Source organism: Catharus ustulatus, chromosome 22 (assembly GCF_009819885.2).
Source record: "Catharus ustulatus isolate bCatUst1 chromosome 22, bCatUst1.pri.v2, whole genome shotgun sequence".
Lineage (NCBI taxonomy): Eukaryota > Metazoa > Chordata > Aves > Passeriformes > Turdidae > Catharus > Catharus ustulatus.
The window spans coordinates 559,616-583,569 of NC_046242.1; the positions used below are offsets into that span (position 1 = coordinate 559,616).

The 23,954-nt window shown below is 51.6% G+C and overlaps 2 protein-coding genes across 6 annotated transcripts in view; one reads left to right on the plus strand and one right to left on the minus strand.

Moving 5' to 3' along the window:
- The window catches only part of MNT (MAX network transcriptional repressor), a 34,838-nt gene extending 21,509 nt beyond the window's left edge, over positions 1–13,329 (plus strand). Inside the window, exons 5-6 of the mRNA XM_033078272.1 lie at positions 5,236–5,428; positions 6,909–13,329. Of these exons, the coding sequence (XP_032934163.1) occupies positions 5,236–5,428; positions 6,909–7,609 (894 nt within the window). The 3' untranslated portion in view covers positions 7,610–13,329. The remainder of the gene's footprint in view (positions 1–5,235; positions 5,429–6,908) is intronic.
- A 1,465-nt stretch (positions 13,330–14,794) lies between these two features.
- Positions 14,795–23,954, minus strand: part of SGSM2 (small G protein signaling modulator 2) — a 36,945-nt gene continuing 27,785 nt past the window's right edge. For 4 of the 5 annotated variants that reach the window (XM_033078214.2, XM_033078211.2, XM_033078213.2 and 1 more), the window contains 10 exons: positions 23,784–23,929; positions 23,249–23,377; positions 20,603–20,785; positions 19,886–20,260; positions 19,098–19,222; positions 18,576–18,658; positions 18,004–18,113; positions 17,472–17,568; positions 16,567–16,734; positions 14,795–16,274 (listed from right to left, as the gene is read on the minus strand). In XM_033078214.2, coding sequence (XP_032934105.1) covers positions 16,186–16,274; positions 16,567–16,734; positions 17,472–17,568; positions 18,004–18,113; positions 18,576–18,658; positions 19,098–19,222; positions 19,886–20,260; positions 20,603–20,785; positions 23,249–23,377; positions 23,784–23,929 — 1,505 coding nt within the window. In that variant the 3' untranslated portion in view covers positions 14,795–16,185. The remainder of the gene's footprint in view (positions 16,275–16,566; positions 16,735–17,471; positions 17,569–18,003; positions 18,114–18,575; positions 18,659–19,097; positions 19,223–19,885; positions 20,261–20,602; positions 20,786–23,248; positions 23,378–23,783; positions 23,930–23,954) is intronic. The other variant, XM_033078212.1, reaches the window with a different exon arrangement.

A 23,954-nucleotide genomic window follows, 5' to 3' on the forward strand; every position in this document is an offset into this window, starting at 1 on the left:
TTGTGGTGAGACCCTTGCCCCATTCTCCCGGTGCTGAGCACGGTCTGTTCGTGTCTCGGGGCTGTGGGCCAGGCTGCTGTGATTTCAGCCTGTGCTTGGGGCAGCAAGGCCGTGCTGCTGTGCTGAGCAGGGGCTGCAGTGGGTGTGGCCCTGGGTGGTGGCAGTGCCTGGTGGCTGCAGTCAATGTGGCCATGGGTGGTGGCAGTGCCTGGTGGCTGCAGTCGGTGTGGCCCTGGGTGGTGGCAGTGCCTGGTGGCTGCAGTGGGTGTGGCCCTGGGTGGTGGCAGTGCCTGGTGGCTGCAGTCCGTGTGGCCGTGCCCGGTGGCAGTGCCTGGTGGCTGCAGTTCGTGTGGCCGTGCCCAGTGGCAGTGCCCGGTGGCTGCAGTCGGTGTGGCAGTGCCTGGTGGCTGCAGTCAGTGTGACCGTGCCCGGTGGCAGTGCCCGGTGGCCGCAGCACTCTGCTGACCCCGTCCTGCCCCAGCTGCGTTCTGTCCTTGGCTGCCGGCGCTACCAGGCCGGCACATCCGGCATCGCTGCGGGATCTCATCGCCAGAGCCCGCAGAATGGAGCAGTTGCCATGGAAACCATGGCTTTGGTTCCCGTGGCAACCAGCCGGGGTTCACACACGGCTGCTCCATGCAGAGGGGCTGGAGCATCCATGGCAGAGGGCAGGGTCTGCTGGGGCTGTCACCCTGGGGTGCAGGCAGAGCCTGGGGACGCTGCCCTGCTCCTGCAGGACTGGCTCCTCACCTCCCACCTCTACAGGCTCTGGGTGGGCTCAGGGGGAGCTTGCTGTGGGTGCTGAGCTGTCAACAAGCTGCTCGTGCCAGCTGAGGAACGTAGAACCTTAGCACCATTCCAGGTAGGAATGCCCAGAATTGATAGAAGTGATGGGAAATCCCCAAGTCCTACAGGTGAGTGTGGTGCCTTGGCCACTGTTGGGGCTGTGTGGGTTCCATTTGGGGCTCTCAGGGGGCAGCTTGTTCCCCAGCACTCCTTTGGTCCTGGCTGGAGCATTTTTGGAGTCAGGCTGGTGGATTCTTGCTCCTGCTGTGAATCTCCTGCACCATGGCAGTCCCAGCAAGAAAAATCCTTATTAGGATGTAGGGTTTTTCCTATTACGTAGGAATCAAGGCTCTATGCAGTGGAGTGCCTGCCCAGCTGGTCTGGTCTGTGCTGCAGGTCCTGCAGCTCAGTGGCAGCTGAGCAGCCCCCAGTTCAGCATGTCCCACTCTGTGGCACCAGCTCTGATCCTCAGAGCAGAGAGTTGAAAGAATCTGGCTCAAAATTGCAAATCACTCTCCTGATTGCTCATTGATGAGGTATTTTCAATCAGCAAATGCCATGTAAGAGAAGAAAAGAGCTGAAGTATGCTTTGGAAAAGCTCATAATTGAAAGTGTGTTTTTAAACTGCTAATAAAATGTTTATGAGAGGAGCTGTGTAATAAGGCCTTTTAAACCTTGCTAATGCCAGCAGCATTCCTGAGGCAGGCTCAGGGAAGGCGTTGGGGACATTATTTCCAGTCTTGACATGAGGGTGAGCAGTTGAATTACAGACAGCTATAAAATGAAAAATTCTTTGCAGTAACAAATTACTGTTGCTACACAAGGAGAGCAGGAGTTGGTGTATGGTGTGCTGGTTTTGCAGACCTGCAATGGTTCATTTACCAAATAATGACAGGGAGATGCACACAAGGACCAAATAGTGGCTCCAGAACAGCTAGAGCAGTGGGCACAAAGTGGGGAAGGGTTACCACTGGAATTGTGTCAGGGCTTTGCTGTCACTGCAGTTGTCTGGTCTCGCTTCAATGACCCAGGTGGATAAAGGCTGCCAAGGAGCTGACAGGTACAGGAGGACAGTCAGATACTCTAGGGGAGCAAAAGCAAACCCACAGGTGGATTTTAATTTGGTTGCTGGTGTTTAAATAAAAGATGAAGGCACTCACCACTGCCCTTGTCAGCGCTTCCACCGCCCGTGGAGCAGCCCCTGCTGTGCCTGGGCAGTGGTGCCTGGCAGGGGAGTCAGTTCCTTGCTCTGCTGCAAAGGGCTCACTCAGCTTCAGCTCAACACAACTGAGAGTGTTCGGGGTGCAGCATCATCTGCTTTCGCCAGAGACAGCAGTTGATTAGCAAAACTTCCCAAGCATCAAAAGCCATAGATGTGTTCACTAGGAGTATGAGGAAATCCGTGATTTTTTTTTCTGGGGTAGCTCAGTTTCCCCCTTGGCAGGGCCAGGGTCTACTCTTTAAGTGATGCTCATGTGGAATTTTTTTTTTAAGTGCGAAAAATAAGAGTTCTCAAGTCACAGCTTCTGTAGGTTCCTCACACTGCAGTGTAACAGTTGCCTGGGCAACCAGGGTTCCCAATTGCTTAACAGGAAAAAAGGAAATGCTTCAGTGATGGAGACAGACGTAAGAAGGAGAGTCTGTGCTGGAGCCTGGTGCTTGCAAAGAGCAGTCTGGGATGGGCTGGGCTCAGTGATAGCGCTGACAGGAACTCCTGCCTTAGAAAAACATCCTGGGATCAGTGAGTGTCTCTGAAGGTTTGGATGTGCAGGGGCAGGTCAGTGACCACAGTCCAGTGACTCAGGGTTGGCTGTCACTGTGGATTTTCTGTTGACTGACGGGAAGTCCTGGCACATGATGTGGGCAGGATGATTTGCAGAAAATAAATCTGCCAGGAGGTGGGTGCCAGAGAGCTGCGTGCCCCGGGGTGCCGGTGCCAGGTCAGAGGGCGCGTGGGGAGATGTGTGGCTGCTCCTGGTGACAGGAACAAGGGCAGGAGGGTCCCTGCTCCCTGTCCCTCCATGAGTGCTCCTTCCTGCTGTGGGGCCAGGGCTGTTCTTGATCCCAGTGCAGGGCACACTCCCAGTCCCTGCACCCAGGTGTAGCTGCAGGGAGCGGGGCAATGCTCGGAGGGGAGCTCAGAGGAGAAGGAGGAGGGCTCCAGTTAACCCCACCCAGTTCATTAGGCCAGAGCAGCTCAGCCTGGAGATCATCTTTACCAAGTGAGCTGCAGTGAATTGCATCCCAGAATAGATTTTGAAAGATTACCGGTGCCTCCAGCCCATCTGCTGCTCCAGCCTCCCCAGCAGCTCCCCTTGGAGAGCGCCCAGCCCGGGAGGAGGTGCAGACCCAGCCAGGGGCTGCCGGGAGCTGGCGTCCAGTCAAGGGCTGGGACTGCTGGCACTGAGGGAGGCAGAGCCTTAGGGCTGGGCTTGGACCACTGCCACATCCCAAAGCCTGTGGAGTGCCTGCAGAGTGACATAGTGAACTCCCTGGCGCCCTTGGCTGGGAGACTCCTCCTGGTACTTGCTAAGGGTTTGCCTGCCTTCCTAGTAATTAAAAGTTTGTAACTAATTACCAGCTGCCCTGCTCATGCTTGGTGGTAGTGCTTTCCCCCAGTGCTGGGAGTCTCCTCTCACAGCAGGGAGTGAAGCCAAATCTGTTTGAATATGCGTGTGCTGTGCCCGCTGCAGGGATTTCGCGCCTGCTCCTCCTGGAGAGCTGCTCCTGCTCTGTCCTCTCGTGCCCTGCGTGGAGAGCAGCTCTGGGGAGATGCTGCAGAGAGGCTAGGCTCACGTTTGTACAGCAGTTCAGCCCCAGCCTTTCTTCTGCTTCCCTCTTTCCTGATGCCATAGTGAGGGGAGGATATTCAGACAAGTCACATGTGTGATCCAGGAGCACCTTCCTCGTCACCCTCACCTTCCTCTCCATCGCTCTGTGTCCCACCCACACCCCTGAGCAAGGGCATCAGAGTACATGACTTCTCTGAGTCAGGCAAAATGCTTTGGCTGCACTCGATGGGAAAGAGACTTTAAAACTAGCCTGTGGATTTGGGCCTCAGCCATGTGGGAATCTCTGGGCTACAGGTCAGGGCTGGTGCGGAGCCAGGGTTCCAGGAGTCCCCATCCTGCCTGGCTGGCTGTCCCCATGGCTGCCTCCCTGCAGTGGGCTGCAGGGCTGCTGGGCTTGCCCAGGACAGAGCTGTGGGGTTGTGGTGTTGGCCTGTCTGCTGCCTGGCTTGGCTTGAAAAGCAGCAGGAGAGAAAGAGCTGCCCCCTTTGCCTGACAACCCTCTGTTTTGAGGAGCTTTTAGCTGGTCTGGAGGGAGAGGAAGTGTCTCCTTTGACATACCTGCAGTGGTTGTGCCCTGCTAACACACATAGTTTGGTGCTTTTAAAAATACTTCCTTTATTGTTCTTACCGGGACAAAGGTAGTGGCAGGAGCTGCCCTAATCTCCGTTGCCTTAGGCTGCATTAAAGGCTGGCTGAGCAGGCTTTGAGGTCCTTCCCAGCAAACCTGAGCTACAACACCGGCAGAACTAGTGAGGTCAGGCTCTGATTGTATTCAATATCCTGGGGAATCTGAGACAGAAATAAAGAGATGTGTTAAGAAGACCTGAGCCTGGTCCTCTGCCAGGTGTGGGCTTTGCTTTGGAGCTCAGTGCTTGCCAGCAGTGAGGGAGCAGGAGCACCCGTGTGGGCTCCATGTGGCTGGTATTTTCAGAAGTGTGTGTGGGATTTAAATTCCCAGTGGTGAAACTTAGCTTCAGAAAATGGAGAGTCTGTATGTGGTTTTGCAGTAAGATTTCACCTACTTTTGTCTCTTTTATGCAAATATATAAGTGTGACCCTGGGTTGGGAGACCACGTCTATGGCTGTGCAGTGGCTTAAAAACTCACAGAACAGGCCTTGAGTAGTTGATTCCCCTCAGCTGTGTGGTTTGTATTTCCCAGCAGCAGTGTAGGGCATTTTTCTGTACTGTGCTGACTGATGCAGCAGCTCCCCTGACCTTACTGGTGGATGTGGTGATTCCCAGTGCCAGGAGGCATTAGCAGGAGAGGGCAGGATGTGCCTTCCTTGGTGTTTGACCTCAGGGTTTCCCCGTGGTGCAGGGGTTCTACCATCACCATCTCCCTAGGCCGGGAGCTCTTGATCTGGTGTGTGTTGCACAGAAGCTCATCAGTACTTTGCTTTTTTTTCCTTCTAAGTATTTCAATTTGGGGACCTTATCAGTTTTCTCTCAGAAAACTAGAGCAATGCTTCCTCTGCAGCTCTTGTCCTTCCCCTTCTGCCCAGATTTGGCAGCTGTAAATACAGCTGTGACCACATTTTACACCAGCATAACTAGCAATATAAAATAATGAGCTGTGGACATGAGAGTGACCAGATTAGTGTCGATTATTCTCATCTTTGTTCTCATTGTATCTCTTTTTCTTTTCTCTGACTTTAGACTTTAAAGAGGAAGGAAAAAGAATATGAGCACGAGATGGAGCGGCTGGCCAGGGAGAAGATCGCTACCCAGCAGCGGCTGGCAGAGCTGAAGAACGAGCTGAGCCAGTGGATGGATGTCTTGGAGATTGACAGAATTATTCGACAGACAGTTCAGCCAGAGGATGACCAGGCATCTACCTCGACAGCATCAGGTACCCATAACTGTTCTCTTTTCTTTATAACCATCAGGAAGGGCATTGACACAGTTAGGTTGGGGTGGTGGGATCTTCATTGAGCAGTGTCAGGGTTTCTCTGCATTCAGAATAAAGGGAAAGGTTTTGGAGTGTTTGTAATGATGTAATTGATGTTGTTAACAACACAGTGCTGCTTACGTGAAGTAAACTGAAATTTGTGCATCAGTGTCAGGTAGATACAAAGTGCAGGTTTGCACATCCAACCTCATTGTGGAGATAAATCCCTGCTTTCCAAACTTAGCTTGGTTCCTGCACAGCTCTGCAGCCCTGCTCATTGGAGGTGGGCATCCTAGTGTATTTGTGTGGATGTGGGAGGGTGTTCAGCACATACAGAAGGATTTGGTACAGGGAGGATCACCAGAGCATTTGAAGCATTTAATGAACCTTCACATTGCGTGAGGAGGATTCCAGTGAAGATGGAATGACACTAATGGATATCTGACGAGTGGTTCCAGTGAGACAGGAGACTGCATGCTTCTCTCCACACCAGGGCTCTGCAGCAGGAAGAGTAGGCAGGCTGTGGATGTAGAGCTTTGCAGAGACACGGAGGCTGTAGCAGTGCATAGCCACTCACAGCAGTTCCTTGGAGTCAGCATTTGCTCTTGGCATGGCAGGCAGACGATCCGGCCGGTGCTGGGAAGGGAGAGCCTGAGTTTGTTCAGATCATTCAGATCACCTCAGATCATTGGAGCAGCTGCAGGTGTAGTCTGATGGAAGCTGGGAGTAGCAGTGCTTTGGCTGAGAAGTGCCAGCTGTTCCCTCTGCCAAAAGCGACCGCATCCAGCTGCTGCTACCCAGAGCTTGTGAAGGGGAGGTGTCTTCTCTGCTGCTTCTGTATCTTCAGAGATTTTTATTCTTTGCTGCATGGCTGGCACTAGAACAGGCAGTGCAGGGTGCCAGGCTTGTCTTCCTCATCTCAGGGCTAGTATGTTCCTCTTTTGCTTCCTTAGTTCCTGGACTGGACAAGAGTCCATTTTCCAGAACAAGAGACTGGCTGCCATGTTTCTCCATGGCTATTTCCTTCCTCCTCTGGGAGCAGAAGGAGTGGTGCCAATCAGTGCAACAAGTGGCCAGGAAAGGAAACCCTCTTCCTCTTCCCAGAAGGAGCCCACTTCAGCCCAGGCAGCTCAGCCAGGTGCTTTCTGTCAGCCTCTGCTCGTGGTGCTCCCCTTGCCTGCCCAGTCTGTTGGGAGCACCCTGCTCTAGCTGGGTTTTTGAGCTGTCACACCTGCCTGGCTCCGGGTCCTTGTCCCACAGGCAGTGAGGAGGGGGCAGTGCCATGCTGTGCCATTGTGCCGTGCCATTGTGCCACCAGCCTGCAGCTCAGGGACGCCTCCTGCACGTCTCTGCTGCTGGTGCTGCCTTTTAGGGAGGCTCGTCGGTCCAGTTGGTGCTCGGCTTGTTTTTTATGGGAGCTTCTCCCTTTCGTGTTTTCCAGAGGGTGAAGACAACATGGATGAAGATATGGAAGATGACAGGCCAGTGAACTCATTACCAAAACTCAGCCAGCGCCAGCACCCAGAGCTGCTGAAAGCCGTCCCCCCCAGTGCTGCTGCCCCCCTGCCCGCGGTCCTGCCCCCACACGTGTCCATCCAGCAGAAGCCCCACGCCCAGCCCTCCCTGCAGACACAAGCACTGGTCCCGCCGCAGGCGATCGTCCCCGCACAGACTCACATCGTGGCGGCCTCGACCGTGCAATCGACTGTTATCGCCCACACGGCCACCACCCACGCCTCGGTCATCCAGACTGTCAACCACGTCATTCAGGGTCCACAGACCAAGCACATCGCTCACATTGCACCTTCCACATCCAGCCCCGTGCAACTCACCACTGCTGCTCAGCCCATCGGCCACATCACTGTGCACCCAGCCACCATCAACCACATGGCCCACCTGGGCCCGCAGCTGCCCCTGTACCCGCAACCCGTGGCCGTCAGCCAGCCCGTGGTGAGCCACATCGCCCACACCATCTCGCACCAGCAAGTGAACGGCACGGGCCTGGGCCAGCCCGTGATGGCCAAGCCGGCCGTGGGCGCCCAGGTGGTTCATCACCCGCAGCTCGTGGGGCAGACGGTGCTGAACCCCGTGACTATGGTGACCATGCCCTCCTTCCCGGTCAGCACGCTCAAGCTGGCCTAGAGGGGACCTGCGGCGGCCAGGTCTTTGTTGGGAACCTTTCCTAAGGAAACTCCATACATTCCAACCGCGCCGGCTCGGGGAGGGAGCGCAGGATGCCCGGGGCAGGGCCGGGCTGGCCCGCCCGGGGCCGCTCATCCCGCAGGCTGCAGAGACAGTTCTTCATGGTGATTTTTTTTCCTTTTACGTGTAATGAGTGAACTATGGATATGATGTTCTTAAGACTTTAATTTTGCCCTCTTTATGTGTTGCTTCTTTGTAGAATAAAAAATTGCTGATCTCTTTATTGAGACATTGCATAGAATGGGAAAAAAAATCATAGAAGTCTATATTTATATATATGTGTGTATGTGTGTGTATATATATGTATATACATATATATATAAATATAACATTTGAAGGCCTTTTGTAAGGTTGATTATTTTGCAGGATTATGAGACAAAATTCATTTTTGGAGGAAGAAGACAGAGTGTCCTCTCTAAACAAGAAACTATAAGATAGATGGTTTGGTGGACCAGAGTACAGTGACAAAAAAAAAAAACAAAAAACCCCAACAACAAACCACGAGTCAAACCATGTTAAAGGTATTATTACATTTCAAAAACCATCTAAAATCACTGTGACTTGTTATGGCATTTTAAGGAAATTCTCTGTCCTGTCTAATAAAAGGAAAAAGAATACACAACCGGACTTGATTTGTCGCCATTTTATAAATGACTTGATTTTTATAGCTATGTCAAAAAAAATTACTGGTTCGTATTATTTTAATGATTGACAATGCTTTGTTTGGATGTTTTTGGGGAAATTTGTATTTTGTCTGGCTTGGTTTGCTGATGCAATAATTGGTTTTGCAGATCTCTGTGTGTGGCATGGCCTTGGTCAGGGTCCCCCCTGCCAGTCCAAGCCCCCCCAGGTTTCTCGGGTTTGTTGTTTGGCAGAGGCACACACTTTGTGCTGGCAGCTTGCAGGGCGTTTCTGTGGCCTGGTGAGTGGAACCTGGGACGGGAAGAGCAAGAGAAATGAGGTAGATTTGCTGCATGGCTTTATGTTTGCTGGTTTGTTCTGTCCTGACCACGCTTTGGTGCGGGAGCCAGTGGGTTTGGAAGGGGATAAAGGGGATGTGGTTCCCTTCCAGAGTGCAGGCATTGCTAACAGCTTTGTTCCTTTGTCAGGGAAGAATCTCTCCTTCTGCAGGATCAGGGTTTTCTGCAGGAGTTCGGTGTGAGAGCTCGTGTCTGACAGTGAGACGTGCACCAAAGAACCCTCATCCCTCAGGACCCTCCTGTTCCCCTTCCCGGTGGTTGGGGCAGAGCTGTGTGAGGCCAGTGGCAGATCCCAGAGAGCCAGCAGAGGAGGGATGCAGGGTGGCTCTGCTGGTACCTGCCAGCCTGCCCAGGAGGCTGCTTGGGACGTGTTGGCTGCTCGCTGGATGTTCTGGTCCTTGCACTGTGTATGTAGCTACTGCTGTGAATGATCTCCTTTCTGTCTTCCTCTCTTTTTAAAACAAGTATTCCACAGTCCTTACTGAGGCAAAGTGCTGCTGTGGGCAGCAGTTGTTCTGCTAGGGCAGGGTGGGAGGACGGTGCCACATCTGTCCCTCAGGGGGTGGCTGAGCACCTCAGCACGTGCCTGGCTGCCTCCAGGTGGGACTGAGGACTCTGCAGGAAAACAGCATCCATTCTGTGCCCAGCACACCTGCTCACTCCAGCCACTTCAACCTGCTGAGGACTGCTGTGAGCAGTGTCAGGGTGTAACTGAGAGCATCTGCCTGTTCCATACTGGCCCCAGTTAGAACTGGTCTGGAGGCAGGAGAATGACTGCAGAGGTCAGGGGTGATTGTGCCTTCTGAGCAGGTGTCACTGGGAATTGTGTGAAGTTCATAGAGCCCCAGTTTCCACTTGTTTTATTTTTCTTTCATGCATCCTTGGGTTCGGGAAGCTCTTGGCTGTGCTGCCAGCACAACTCCTGCAGAATGGACAATCCTTGAAGGATTTCTTTTCCTAGAACCCCATTTAAGCAGATTGTTCTCATTCCAGTGCACCATTAACACTGGGGGACTCCTAGAGTTGGCAGGACTTGGTTGTTCTTTGTCCCCGCAAAGGGCCAGGCTGTCCCTTTGTCCTCCTGGCTTTCCCAAGGAGGCTCTGCTGTGCCAGTATTTGAGAGATTGGTGGTATTGGTTCAGTTTCTCCTCATCTGAAACTCCTCAACGCTGAGTCTGTGCAGGAGGTCACCTTCCTGCTCAGGAGGGAGTGTGGCTTTGCCTTCTGCAGCAGTGTCAGGAGGGGGAGGACGTGTGTTTCTGCCTTTTTTACTGTTCCAACTCACAGAATAGCAAATTCTCCTCATGGAAGGAGCCAGGTAGAGAACAGGCTCAGTGCAGGAGCATTGGCCAAGCCCCAGGGAGATGAGCTCTGTGCTGGGCTGTTGAGTGGCCTGTGCTGTATGGACAGAGGTGCTGCTGACCTCATCTTCTACTCAGTTATGGTTTAGAGCAAAGACCTCTACACCGTGGAGAGTTTAGGGAGGGCCCTGCCTTGCCCAGTCCTGTATCTTGGCCCGTTTTTCTTTCCCCTTGGAGTTGTGCCATGTCTGTCTGTCTGATCCCCTTCATGGGTGTTGGGCTCCCCATTGGGAACATCCTTCAGCCAGCCCAGGAGCTGCTCTAGATGCTGTGTGTACCCCGTTCTCATCTGTCTTTTTCAGGGCCACCAGAAATGTTTCTTAGGGACTTTTCTGTTTGTGTTTTAAAGTCAGCAAACTCCTCTCTGTTCTGTGGGAAGAGCAGCCACAGCCCTTCCTTTTCCACCTCTGTTATTCCTGCTCAGAAACTTTGGATTTACACTGATGCTCTTAGAAATCCCATTCAGTACTGTATGACAAGGGGCACTTTAGGAATGTCTGTCCTCCTTTGATATGTTTTCCCTATGGAGAAAGCTATATATAAATATATATGTACACTTGGGGATTCATAAGAGCTAATTTGTTCCCCAAAAAAATCAATAAATATGAAGTTTACAAGAAATCTCTTCTGTTGTTGAATAATATTAGTTATTGGTAACCATGCCACAGAAACAATAGAAAATGGGGTTTCTATGTATTAGTTTGAGAGGATTTTCTGTCCTGTCCCCCTGGCTCGGAGCCTGTTGGGCAGTGGAGGTGGCTCTGCTGAGGGCAGTGCCCCTGCAGCCCACAGCCAAACCCTGCTCAGGAGCTGGGCCTGTGCTCAGAGCTCGGCCAGCAGGGCCGGGGTGTTTGCAGCTGGGCAGATGTTGGGGCACGGAGCCCCGGGGGGAGCTGGGCTGAGCCTGCCAAAGCCACTGCCAGGGAGCTGCAGGCAGAGGGCAAAGAACCCAGACTGCTGCTTTAAAATGATCCTGAAAAGAGCTCTTAACGCTGACACTTTAGATACAGGAGTGTACTCCTGACCTCACCAGTGAGAATTAGCCAGATCTGTGTAGTTTATCTTAGCCAGGGAAGTGATCTGATTTCCCATCTTCCCCGCAGCTGCTGCGTGGGATCCGAGGGGCGCAGTGGGGGCAGCTGGTGCCCCCATTTCACATGGGAGATAAGGGCTGGAGCCAAACTGCTGCTGTTGGGGTTTTTCTGCACGTGTGTGTGTGTGTGTGTCCATCTGTCTGTCCGTGCTGGGGCTGGGTGTGGTGTGCTGAAGGCCAGAAGGGCTCCAGTGTCACACTGTGCCCTGGCCTCTGGCACAGCTGGGTTTGGTTTCTTGAGCAGAGCTGGACAGAGGGGCCAGCCCTTTGCAGAGACCTCTGGAACGTTCATCATCCCACTGAGCCAGCTGCTGCCCCTGCTGTTGGGCTCCTTGTCTTTTTTTTCTTTGTTTTATTTCAAAGTGGCCTTCTGTAACAAAAGAAACAAAAAAATGCCTTGGGTGGTTTAGGTGGAGGTGAGGTGTCGCTGCTGTCGGTGTCGGTGTGGTTGTCCGTGTGCACGCCTGGTAGATTCCTGTAGACATGCAATGCAAGGCTTCTTGTGTCTGGTTTTTGTATGTAGCCTGTGTCTCTTTGGACTGGTTTGCATCCTGAGGGTGTTTTTTGCATTTAAAGAAAAAAAAGTGAGAACTGTTCCAGGTTGAGTGGGTGCAAGGGGCTCTGGTCGTGTCCTGTGCCCCCTGTGATGACGTGGTCAGTGCTTGTTTGGCCCCTTGGCTTCCTGTGATGGGATCCAGTGTCCCCAGTGGGGCGAGCAGCCTTGGCCACATGAACCAGTTGACCTCTGCTTACCTGGGCAGGACTTTGGCTCAGCCTGTCTCAGTGTTCAGGCACTTGCTTAATTAGCTCAGCTAGATCCGTGGCTGCTGCAGTGGCTGCTGCAGAGGGCTCGTGGAGCTGGAGGGGAGGTGGGCAGCTCCTCTGAGACTTGGTTTGTGTTTTTCTGAACAGTTGTTCATTCCAGTCTTCTTTTCATTTTAAAAGCTATGGGGGTGAGGAGAGGAAAACCCTCATAATTTATGGCCTGTTTTCTATCCCTTGTTATCATCTGGGACAGATTAAAATGGATTATAACACTATCTTTAGGTTATTTCCTCCGTGAGTGAAATTTAAGTTGTTAGAAGCGGATGTTTAGTGTTAAGGAAAATGGGCTGTGGATAGAATCAGTCATGGCTTCTTTCTGTCCCTGTTTTACAGAACTTGATAATCCAAACTTGAATTGTTAAACACCAGCCCGAGCCCAGCCCTGGTGGGTGCAGTTTTGGCGGAGGTTTGTTTGGCTGGCCAGGCTGGCTCAGTCCTTGCCTGGGGCTGTGAAGGGAGGCCCCAGTGGCCTCTGTTGGTTTGGGGTCAGGGCTGCTCTGTGCTGGGATTTGGGGGGAAGGGGCTGGGGGTGTCGTGGTGCTCCTCACCAGGTTCTGCTCTGCTCTGGAGGAACTGGCTCAGCCCATTCCTTGTGCTGTGAGTGGGAATTGGAGTGGGAGGGAGCGCTGCTCACCAGGGAGATGCCCAGGCTCCCCTCCCGTCCCTGCTGTGTTTCCCTGGCAGGCAGGCACATCCTCCCCGGGCTGGGGCTGTGGCCGGCGCTGGCCCCGCGCTGGCCGCGGTGCTGGCCCGTGCTGGCCACGAGGCTCCGGCCACTGCCCGCGCTGCTGCCAATGCCTTATGGATCCGCCTTAAGAACCCGAGCCAAAGGTGTGGGGGGCTTGACAGAGCGAGAGGTCAGGGACTGACTGCAAGACCCGATGAGTTGTTGGCTTCTGGTCAGCCCCAGCCTGGGCATCGCTGGGTGAGGAGCCGTGGTGGGAGCAGGGACCCCCTGCTCTGTCACTGCACTGACCTCCCTCCCTCCTGCCTGCAGCATTTCTTTATTTATTCCGTCTCCCCGCGGTAGGAATGTGTCACTGGAGCTGCTGCCTGAGCCCAGCCCGGAGCCCCCGTCCCCCCGCACCTCACAGGAGCCCCCGCCGCGCTCACCTGGGCAGGTGCAGTCTGTGTTTACAGTGAGGACGTGTCACTGTGTTACCAATTTACTGAAATACTGAATATTGACAAACTAGACTGTAAAGATTTTTATGTGTTTGGATACATCTGCTATGTGAAAAAGCAACTAATTTTGTACATATTGTATTTTTACTATTCAGCTGTACAATACTGGCTCTTCATGCTCCAGAATTTAGGTATCCAACATGAATGATATCCATGTAATAAGCACTTGCCTGAAATAAATATAAAACTGAAATAAACATGCACTGAAATCAGAAACAGATTTCTGCATTTGCTTCCCTATGCTTTGCATGCAGATCCCTCACTTTGTTTGTGATTTCCCAGTTCCAAGAGCAGTGCCTTCCCAGTCGTGTCACGGATCCACGGGGCTGGAGCTGCCCGAGGGCCGTGTCTGGATCCAGCAGTGCCGTGCAGGGGGAAAGCAAAGCCTGTGCAGCTTCAGGAATCTGTGAGAACCTGGGCAGTGGTGCCCTGTCCTGTGCCCTTCCCCTGCTGGGGAGCCCACCCCTCCCTGCTGCAGGGCACCGGGGTCCCACAGAGCAGCATCGTCCCTGCTGTGGGATCTCCAGCCCTGCCTCTCATGGAGCTGCTCTCTGTCCTGCAGGTGCTGCAGCCTCTGCTCCTGTCTCCAGCCCTGCCTCTCATGGAGCTGCTCTCTGTCCTGCAGGTGCTGCAGCCTCTGCTCCCGTCTCCAGCCCTGCCTCTCATGGAGCTGCTCTCTGTCCTGCAGGTGCTGCAGCCTCTGCTCCCGTCTCCAGCCCTGCCTCTCATGGAGCTGCTCTGTGTCCTGCAGGTGCTGCAGCCTCTGCTCCCGTCTCCAGCCCTGGCCGTGATGGACGTGGACGCTCACCCAGCACCGGGCAAGTCAAACCCCAGGGGGAGTTGGGGCTCAGCAGAGGGGCTGGGGGAGCACCAGGCGTGTAAATAACTGCATTGAAAATTGCTGAGCCTGGTTGGTGGGGGAGGACAGAGGGAGCAGAGGCAGCTGTGACCCCAGTGTGGTGCCCACCCCAGTCCCACCAGGCAGACGGGTGAACTCAGAGGACACAGGGACACTGGAGTTCATTTGGCTTTGGCTGCACTTCCTAAAGGGCTGATCCTTGCTGATAGGGATAAATGCCTGATTAGCAGCTGTCAGGAGCAGTGGCTGAGGGGTGGCTGCACCCACCCCAGCACGCAGAGGCCTTTGTTGGGCCTTTCTCTGGTGGAATGGGGAAATTTTCCATAACTCCCCAGGAACTTTAGCTTAAAAACCTGGAACACAGCTGCAAAAACTGCCAGTTGCAGGTGAGACTGAGGAGGGACCAGCCCTGCTGCAGAGGAGATGTATTTGGAGGAGTTTATGGGCTTTGAACAAGGAAAGGGAGTGATGGAGGAGGATCTCCCCTGGAAGTCCAGCAGCTCAGCTGAATTTAATGCAGCTGCAGCACAATCAGGCCTAAAATTTCAGGATCAAACTCTTACTTTTTAACACTTGTCATAAGCCTGTTTCTGTTTGTGGGCTGGGCTGGCTCAGGCTCAGCCAGTGGGTTAAAGCCATTTAAGGGGCCTCAGGAGACTGCTTCATGGTGACCTATTTATTGCCTTTAGCAATACAGCCTATGCAGCTCATCAGAGAAACATTAATTACATCTCACCCTGTCCTCCCAGACAGCCTCATCCCTGTTCCATTGCTGGAATCACCTTGGGGGAAGAGAAATAGCTCCCAAAGAGCTTCACGGGATGCCTTGACAATAAGTATTTATTCATAAGTTACATTTAAACATAAATAATTGAGCAATAAAGAGAATAGTCTGCTCCAAACAAAAATAAATAATACACAACATTGATAAAATCCAATCAGACAGAATGTTCTAACAAATACAGCAAAGTTCACAGACTGGGTTTGTGTGAAACAGCTGTACAGAACATTCCCAACATACCAAAGGAAAATAGTGCAGTATTATCTGTACATCCATCACTCCCCGGCGTCTGGGAGTTGGAGGTTTTTTCTCACTCTTCTTATTCTTTTAAAAAATACTTTTTCAGTTTTCAAGTGAACAGACAGACACACCTGGAGCACTTCTGGGACTGCAGAGCAGCCGTGGGGGCAGTGGAGGTCGGGCAGTGCCGGGGCTGGGATGAGCTCGGACCTGTCCAGGCTGGGCCAGGGGCTGCAGGACCCTGTGTGCCAGGACGTGGCTCACAACTGTCTGTGGAATCTGCAGCCGACTGCAGGAGCAAGAACCTCCTCCCTCCCTCTGGCTGACCCAGAGATTCACTTTCCCTTGGCAGCACACACCTGGGGACAGCACAGGTGAGAGCTGTGCCCGTGCAGAGCCCAGCACCGTGCCCCACCAGCCCCTGCCCAGGCTGGGCACTGCCTTCTGTGCTCCAGGGGATGTGAATCCACATGGCTCTGCACAGCTCAGGGGCTGGACCTGCTCACCTGAGCAGCCCAGAGCAGGGCCTGGCAGTTTGCAAAGCAGAACCAAGGCAGGGCTGTGTGGGCTGTGAGGGCTGAGCAGTGTGAGCCAGTCAGCCAAGGCCCTCACTGCTCCCACCAACTGTGGCATTTGGGTTAAGGCCATCCTCCCAGCCTGGAACCTTATCAGCTTTAATCACTGCTAAATACAAACCCAAATGTTTCAGCAACATGAGCTCAGACATGTTCTCTTCCATGTTCAAGGCAAAGACAGCGAGTCCAGGACCGAGCTCCTCCAAGGACCCAATCCAGTGCTCGCCACAGGGGCCTGGCCTGGCCTCCACTGCAGCTTCTGGCAGAGCACACCAGGTGCATCCAGGCTTTACAGGTGCAGTAAGTCAAAATAGAAATGGTGCAGTTTGTCAAATCCCCCCTTTCAAATCGCCAAGATGTGGACAGATCTCTTCTAGAGAGGGAGACAGAGAATGCAAAAAGGTTTTGTCTAGAAATACAAAGTGAGTGTAACAAGGACTATCAAAGACCAACCTCATCTGGTGAAGGGAGAGTTCAGGTTTTAAAAGTCTGTCACCATCTCCTTGCTATTTATTACATTACATGGAAGATGCAATTAGAACACCATTTGGAATTACAGTGCAAGGAATGCTCCATCCAGTGGCTCCCAGCGAGGCCCCGGGACAGCCTGGCCACGGTCACTTGTTCTCAATCAGGGTCTGCACTTTGTAGACAAGGTCTCTGGCTATCCTCAGGATCTCTGCAGCATCGTGGTGCTCAGCCATTTCTAAGAGACACAGACAAACATCTGAACTGTCAGCACCACCTTCCTGCCCTGCCACTGATATTCCTGTAGCATTAGCATTAATTAATTACTGTGACAAGCAGCAAGCCCACAGAGTTCCAGGGGGTTGCTTTTGGACAATTAAAGACACAAGTGGATGAATCCCTTGTGCTGCAGGACCCGGCACTGAGACTCAGAGCTTAAAATGAGCAGGGATTTGTCACAACAAGAACTGCACCAGACAGGAAGGGAGAAAGAGTAAAGTCTCATTACTTTTTATCAAAAAGGCTCTTACCGTTAAAAAACTTGATGATATCAGTGAAGTCCATGTTGTTATCACGGATAATCTCTCGATAAACTTCCACAAGTGCTAAGGCAATGAAAAGGACAAAATGTTCTGAAGAGATGTGCTTTGCTGCCCAAATAACTTCCCACACTGTAAATACATCCTCGTACAACAATTCTGAATGGGAATAAACATTACAAGAGCATCTGATTATTCAACTGACCACGTCCCTCCTCCCTCACCAATGTCTACAGCCCTCACTCAGCCATGACCAGACCCTGATGACTCCTCCCTTTCCTCTCCCCCTCTCCTCCAGCCACCTCCTGTCACTTGTGCACCTAAGGACCAAACTGGACTGAAGAACACTTGGCCCAGCCTGGGGTGGGGTGGTGCAGAGCCAGGCCAGGAAGGTCCCTGAGCCAGTGACCATGAGAGAGCAGCACAGGAGCCCAGGTGTTCCAGGGCTACCTGACAGGCTGCAGGCCTGAACACGAGTCCAGGTGAGTCTCAGCTTTGCCCTGGGCCTGCCAGCACCAACTCTGCTGCAGTGTGCTTGTGCAAGGATCCTGGGATCCAGGGGTGCTCCCACACAATACAGGGCATCCACTCCTGAGCTGCTCCTATCACAGGCAGAGACAGGAGGGTCAGAGCTTACAGAGGACTGGGATCACTTTCTTGAGCAAACAGGCATCTGCACTGGCAGGAACTTGGCTCCAATGACATCATCAGGAATTTGCAACGCCCCCTTCTAAGCCTGGACTCATTCCAGTGCTGTTTCATCTCAGAGCTGCATTACCTTTCCTGGCTACAAACTCTGCAGTGCTGCCACTCACTATCCTGACAGACACTCACACCAAAACACAGAGCTGTACAGTTCTACACAACTCTAAACACAAGGCACAGAATATTATTACCTCTTTTAAAGTCAAGTAGGAACCAGCGATAGCAGAAGTAAAAATGAGTGTAATCTCCATTCTGGTGCATCAATTCAAAAAGTTCTGAGTCCAGAATCTAGAATGGAAAACATCAGCTGTCAGGATGTGGTCTGGAAGCAGCCAAGGGCAGAGGTGCTGGACTGCCCCTCTGCTCCTCCTCCTGTGCTCAGAGCAGCTGCTCAGCACAGGAACTTTTGCTGTGGGTGCCAGTGCTGTGTCCTGACTCAGTGCTGAGCTCAGGAGTCACAGTCCATCTTCACCATGACTTCAAAGGGCCAAGGAACAAGGTGTAGATCCTGCTGATTTTCAACAAGTGCCAAATGTCCATCTCCACCCCCGCCTCTGCTCTCAGGCTGTAACTCCACAAATCCACTCTCAGCTCCTCCTGCCCAGCTCTGAGGTCACACCTGAACCCCACACTTGGAGCTCTTGCCCTTCCCTGTGGCACCAGGGCAGTCCTGAGCCTGTGCCCCAGCCTTGTGCTCCCTCAGATCCCTTAGAGCAGACTCACCTGGATGAGGGACCGCATGTTGGCAAAGTGTGTGTCCATAGCACCTCCATTGGGGAAGTTCTGGCTCATCCTCTTCATCAGGTGGCTGAAGCAGCTGTAGGCCAGCTGATCTGCAGGGACAAGGCAGACACTCAGTGCTGGCAGTTCTGAGACTTCTTGAACCAAAATAATGGCACTGCAGGGCTTGGGAAAAACAGGGTCCTCCCATTTGCTGTTCTCTGAATCCCAGGATTTAGATGAAAGAGAGGCTGGTTCCTGACTCTGGACCATTTTTACCAGTTATGTTTCAAAGAACCCAGCCTGCAGTTGACTTTTCAGCATCAGCAACTGCCAGAATACAGTAATTTTACTCACTTTGGTAAAATTTAATCTGCAAATCAGTGAGTGACAGGGCAGCCCCAAAACACTACTGTTAGCCATTTCAACAGATGGAGGAAACACAAATCAGGAGCTGCAGGTTTGATTTTGCTGGTGACCCAGCCCTGGTTAATGCAGACAACTCCTGAAACAGCATTTCTAAGGAAAGACCTCACTAAGGATACCAGCACATCCCAGAGGAAAACCCTTCCTACCATTGTCAAGAATAACCATCAAAGGAGCCAGGAGGTCACACATGCCTTGGACATAACCAACTTCTAGGTGCTCCCAGACATAGCTGTGGAAAGAAGAAATCCTTGCATTGAAGGCTGATTCCATATGTGAGGACAAATCCTAAGCAGCTGCTGAAGGTGTGAGTCTCAGAACCCTCTGACACTTCCCAGAGTATTTCACTGCCCTTTACTGTTTGCTGCTGGGTAAAGTGGCCCTCTGAGCATGGAGGAATCATCCTGATCAGGAGAAACCCAAACCTCAGAGTATATCCAGAGAACAGTTCTCTAAAACAGGGGCTGTCACTTGAGAAATCTCAAATCTGCCTTCCAAACTTGGACCCATGCTCTAAGCTGTCATCCTGCCTGTTCCTCCTTCTGGCAAGTTGTTTTAAATTAATTACTGAGAATTCTTATTGACTGTTATTTGCATATTATTATAGTTTACAGACTAACTTATGGATTGTGACGGAAATGAGAAAGTAGTTGGGTTTACAAGCTCATTACCTGCACATGACATTTCGGAGCTTCTCCAGGTTCTCAGCAGTAAAATACCAGTAATTCCTGTCACATCTCTGGACATCTTTATCAATTCTGTGCAAATTTAAGGCAACAGTATCCAATAACTCTATCTAGAACAGAGAAGTTTTAGTTAGATCTGCCAGGTTTACAGCATTCCCAGGACTCTGTGCAGATTTGCTCTGAGAATCACCAAGCCAGAAACTGTACAATTGTATTCTGAGCAGATGAAGGCATCGAAATACTCAATTACTGTCAAAAATGCCAGGTAAAACACATTTGTTTTCACTGGGAAATGTGCCAAATCTGTCCTATTTCCAAATGGCTATTTCCAGCTATATAACTTCAGCAGAGAGAAGCAAAAACTATGCTGCTGTGTGACAAGAGCAACAGAGGTGGTGGCATCTCAAATCTAGATTTAGGTTGTGGTTCAGTTTGACTAGATGAAGGTTTTAGCTTGATTTAAGTAACAATAGAATCCTACATGCAGTATGTTGTCTACACCCCCAGGCCCTGGAAAGTTCTAACTGCTAGAAATGTACCACAATGATTGTCTTGCCCTCCTACTTAAAAAAAACCACCCAAATTTTTCTTGCTGCTGCATTTCCAATCTAGCTCAAAATCCAGATGAAAATATTTTGCTGCAAACTCCTCAGTTATCATCCCACTAGCTGCAGTTCTAGTTTGGGACTCTCATTCAGTGCTGTCTGAAGGAGCAGCAGGGTTTGCTAGGAAAGCAGTGCTGTGCAGAGGATGGCAGTTCAGGTGGGACCTACCGTGTAGGACGCAGCGCAGACAGAGGCGACATCCACCAAATAATCCTGGGAACACAGCTGCTCCTCTGAGACAGAGTCCTGGGCCTGCAGCACCCCTGCCTTGGCTCTCTGCACGCAGGGTGTGCCCAGCTCAGTCCTTCCCCCCTCAGTGCTGCCTTCCTCCTCAGCCCCCTCCTCGAAGGAGCCGCCCTGGCCGTCGTCGATGCTGGACAGGATGCCCGAGGTGACCGAGTAGTTCCGGGAGGACGGCAGCCCCGAGTCGGGCGAGTCGAACTCCACGGCTGCAGGGGCTGCAGGGGCTGCTGTCAGCGTGGGCTCCTCCTGCCCCTTGGGCTCCTGCTCCACGGAGTCTGCTTCATCCACAGATATGAACACCTGTGACGTGCAAAACGAACACACGCTTCACACAGTGATCACCTGTGCTGGGGCTGACTGAAGGACCTACAAGGAGGAGATCTGGAGAGCTGTTGCTCTGCTGAGAGGGGATCTGCCTTTGTAGGTGAACCTGAGAGCCCCTTAGGCATGTCCTGCTTAAGAACAGCTGTAAGCATCCAAAATTCAGACCTGCTCTTCACTCTGACATGGAGACACCACAGCTCCAATGCCTGCCCAGGATTCAGGAGCTGTGCTCACCTCCATCTCTGCCTCCAGGGGCTGCACCTCTGCAGGTGCTGAGCACTGCCCAGTCCAGGGGGTGAGTGGGAAGGGAGTACCTACATCATTGCTGATGGTGGAGTCTCTGTGGATGAGCCGCTGGACGTGGCTGTCGATGCTGCTGCCCGAGGAGAACTTGGCCAGCGTGGCCGAGTGCGACTCCTTCTCTCGCTGCTTCACAACCACCTCGCAGGCCTTCCACTCAGCCATCACCTTCTGGTACCTCAGAGCAATGTCTGCGTCCACCTGCACACAGAGACATCCTGAGACACTGCCCTGCTGCCACAAGGCACTGACACTGGGAGGAACAAAGGGAGAGGTCTCAGACTGAAAGCCCGAAGCTGCCCAGGCCCTCTTGCTGCAGCAGCACACCCCTGTGACTGGAGAGGAGTAGTCAGGTGTGGGGGATTAGATGCAGGGAATTAGTAACACTGTAGGCACCAGAAAGGATCCATATAAGCAGGTGTATACACTACTAACAGCACTGTGCCACTGTGGTGTGATGGAACAAAAGATGTCATGTAAGAAGTCAAATGCAATCTACAGAGCAAGTGCTGCCTCTGCCTGTATCATCCCTAATTCCATCACACCTCTTCCAACTCCTCTGTTCCAGCTCTACCACAGCCCTTGTGAAGAATTCCAGTTTAAAGACACCAGCCTGAACAGAGTCAGATCCTGGGAGAAACTCTGTAATCCCAGCTCCCACAGCCCCATCAGTGCACGGCCAAATCCATCTGCACTGGGCACCACAGGAATAAAGGTCTTTGTCACTGGTGGCTTTCTCTTTTGAAAGGCAGCCACAGAAACCCCCTTGAGCTGTTAAGGGACATGTAGCAATTTTACTCTGTCACTTGTCAGGAGCTGAAGAGAAGCCACAATTGTGAGCAGGCTCCAGGCTCAGTGCTGGGCTGGCTGAGCTGCTGCCCAAGCTCTCCTGCTCAGAGCTGCAGGCTGTTTGTCACTTGAAGTAGCTGGCGAGCCATAAATCATAAAATACAACAGTTATGGAGGGCTGGAGGACAGCCACATCTGGGAATGGGAAAATGCCATTGGAACACAAAGATGATAAATCACCTGCAGTGACTTCAGTTAAGGACACGACAAGTTCCTGTACATGCAGGTGTTATGATTGTTTTCATGTCACTCATTTAACACACTCCTACATTCAGAGCAAGCTTCAGCCTCCAACAAGCCATTCCTTTGAGGAGTCACTTGTTACTCTTGTTTACTACTGGTGTTGAGTAGCTCATTACAATTCCAGGTAAGTTCAGAATACCCCTGGGTTAGTAGGGTACAAACTCAGGGAGAAAAATCTTCTGTGGGAGCCTGTGTTCTGCAGATCAGATCCTTCCTATCTTGTAACATCTCTGTATGAATTTACTGTAATTCCTATCTTACAGACTCCAGTATTTATCTCTCCTTGCCAAATCCCCTGTGTTCCAGCTGTACAAATGCATGTGCCCTTTGGAGATGGGGCTAGCATCCATGAGATGGGTTCACATCTCCCACTCTAAAAACGAAGCATCTGGGTCCTTTTGTTCATTTCCAGACCTACCTTTTATTTCTACACATGCATCATAAATCTGATAGTTCATATACCTGTGGAGATCCAAGACAGCAAAATGCAATCTATGCAAGAAACCTCCAACATCCTCCCCTTCCTGAAGATTTGAGATTAAAAAAAGAATGGAGCAGTGCTCAGTAGAACACTCCTGATGTACACACTACAGCCAGAAAATCTGTAATAAACATCTACTAAGATGACTGGATTCAGGGGGGAGAATCTGGACTGTGACCCAGTTTGAACAGTGAAGGGCTCTGTTTCTCCATCTGCGTTCAGAACAGGCTTTTAAAGATTATTGGGAGGAAAACAACTCAAATTGCCACAGCAGTGTTTAGTAAAAAGGGAGCTGCTTATGAAGTGCCCTGTTTGCAAGACAGTGATTTGTCCATGGCAAGGCTGGAGGTCAGACTGCCCTTCTGCTCTGCAGGTGCTCACAGGGACATAAATTACTCCTTGGCATGTAAAATAATTGGGAGTTAGCAAATGCCAAATGTTTTGATATATAAACCACTCCTTATCAATTCAATCCAGAACAGAATCAGCTACTGCATGAGTGCTACCTCCCTGGTAATAACACTAACTGAAAAGCAAATTAATGTGTTATTTATATTCCAGGCCAAACCTCATTACTGCTCCATCCAGTTCAGCCAATCTTTGGGTGATGTCACAGAAAAGCAATGTTTTACCACCACACAGCAACTCCAGAGAGTCCATCTGGGCTGTTCCCAGCTCCAGCAGAAGTCCATGCATGCACATGCAGAACCATGGAGAAAAGGGAGTTATTTCAAAGAGCACACAGCTAACACACCATATAAAAGAGAGGTGAGTAAAATTCCCATCCAAATGTCAATGTCTCCCCATTTTCTCAGTGACAAATTTGTGGACACAGGGTGTGCTCAGGGCACGTGCATGCCACAGGCAGAGCTGGATGCACACTCCCTGACTTCAAGAACGAGCTCTCATTTAGTGACATTCTGACACTAAAGTATGGTATCAAAGCCCCTCTGCTAGCATGTGTTACTCATGTTTTCAGTAGTGACTTTCTCTTGGGATTATTACCCAGTAATAAAGACCACCAGTTGCTATTCAGAAAACAAAACCTACTCTGCAAATGTAACTCAGATTACACAGAACCTATGGCTTACCTGGTCCATCTCCTTCTTGGCCATGCCAAATTTGTAGTGACCCAACAAGAATGGCCACACTTCCTTCCGAATCTCATGCTGGACCCCACCATAGTAAACTCTTCTTAGTAATTCCAGTTCCTTGTAGTTCTGCAGTGGCCAGGAGAAAGAGGTGTTGAAGGCAATACATCTGTATTTAACTTGGGTACACTCAGAGACACTTCACACTAAGTACAGACAGTGAAATACATGCAGGACACTAAATAAATTCTGCAGCTTGATTCAAGCCTTTAGGGCCTTACTGAAATCCAGTCTAATATAGGCTGTCATGCCTTCCATGAAAATAATCTACATTTGAATAGATCAGTTGCTTTAATACCAGTTTATAACTTTGCCATCATCAGAGAAGCAAAGGAGAGGAGAGGCTGTAAGAACTGATCATGTCTCAGTAGTTGAGAAGTGACCTTGTGGTCCAGCACCTTTGGTATTTCTTGGGGTCCACCGCAGGTGATTCCCTGCCCAGCACAGCAGTGAGATGAGGGGACGTGGCACTGACCTTCTTGTCCTTCTGGTACTTGCTCCAGACCTCCTTGGTGAGGCCGGCGGCGGCGCTGCTGGGTCTGTCCTGGGGCACGATGCTGTGGTTCACCAGCGCCGAGAGGTGCGTGCGCACCGTGGAGAGGTGCCGGCAGTGTGCCAGCCCTGGGGACAGAGAGCTCAGCACAGC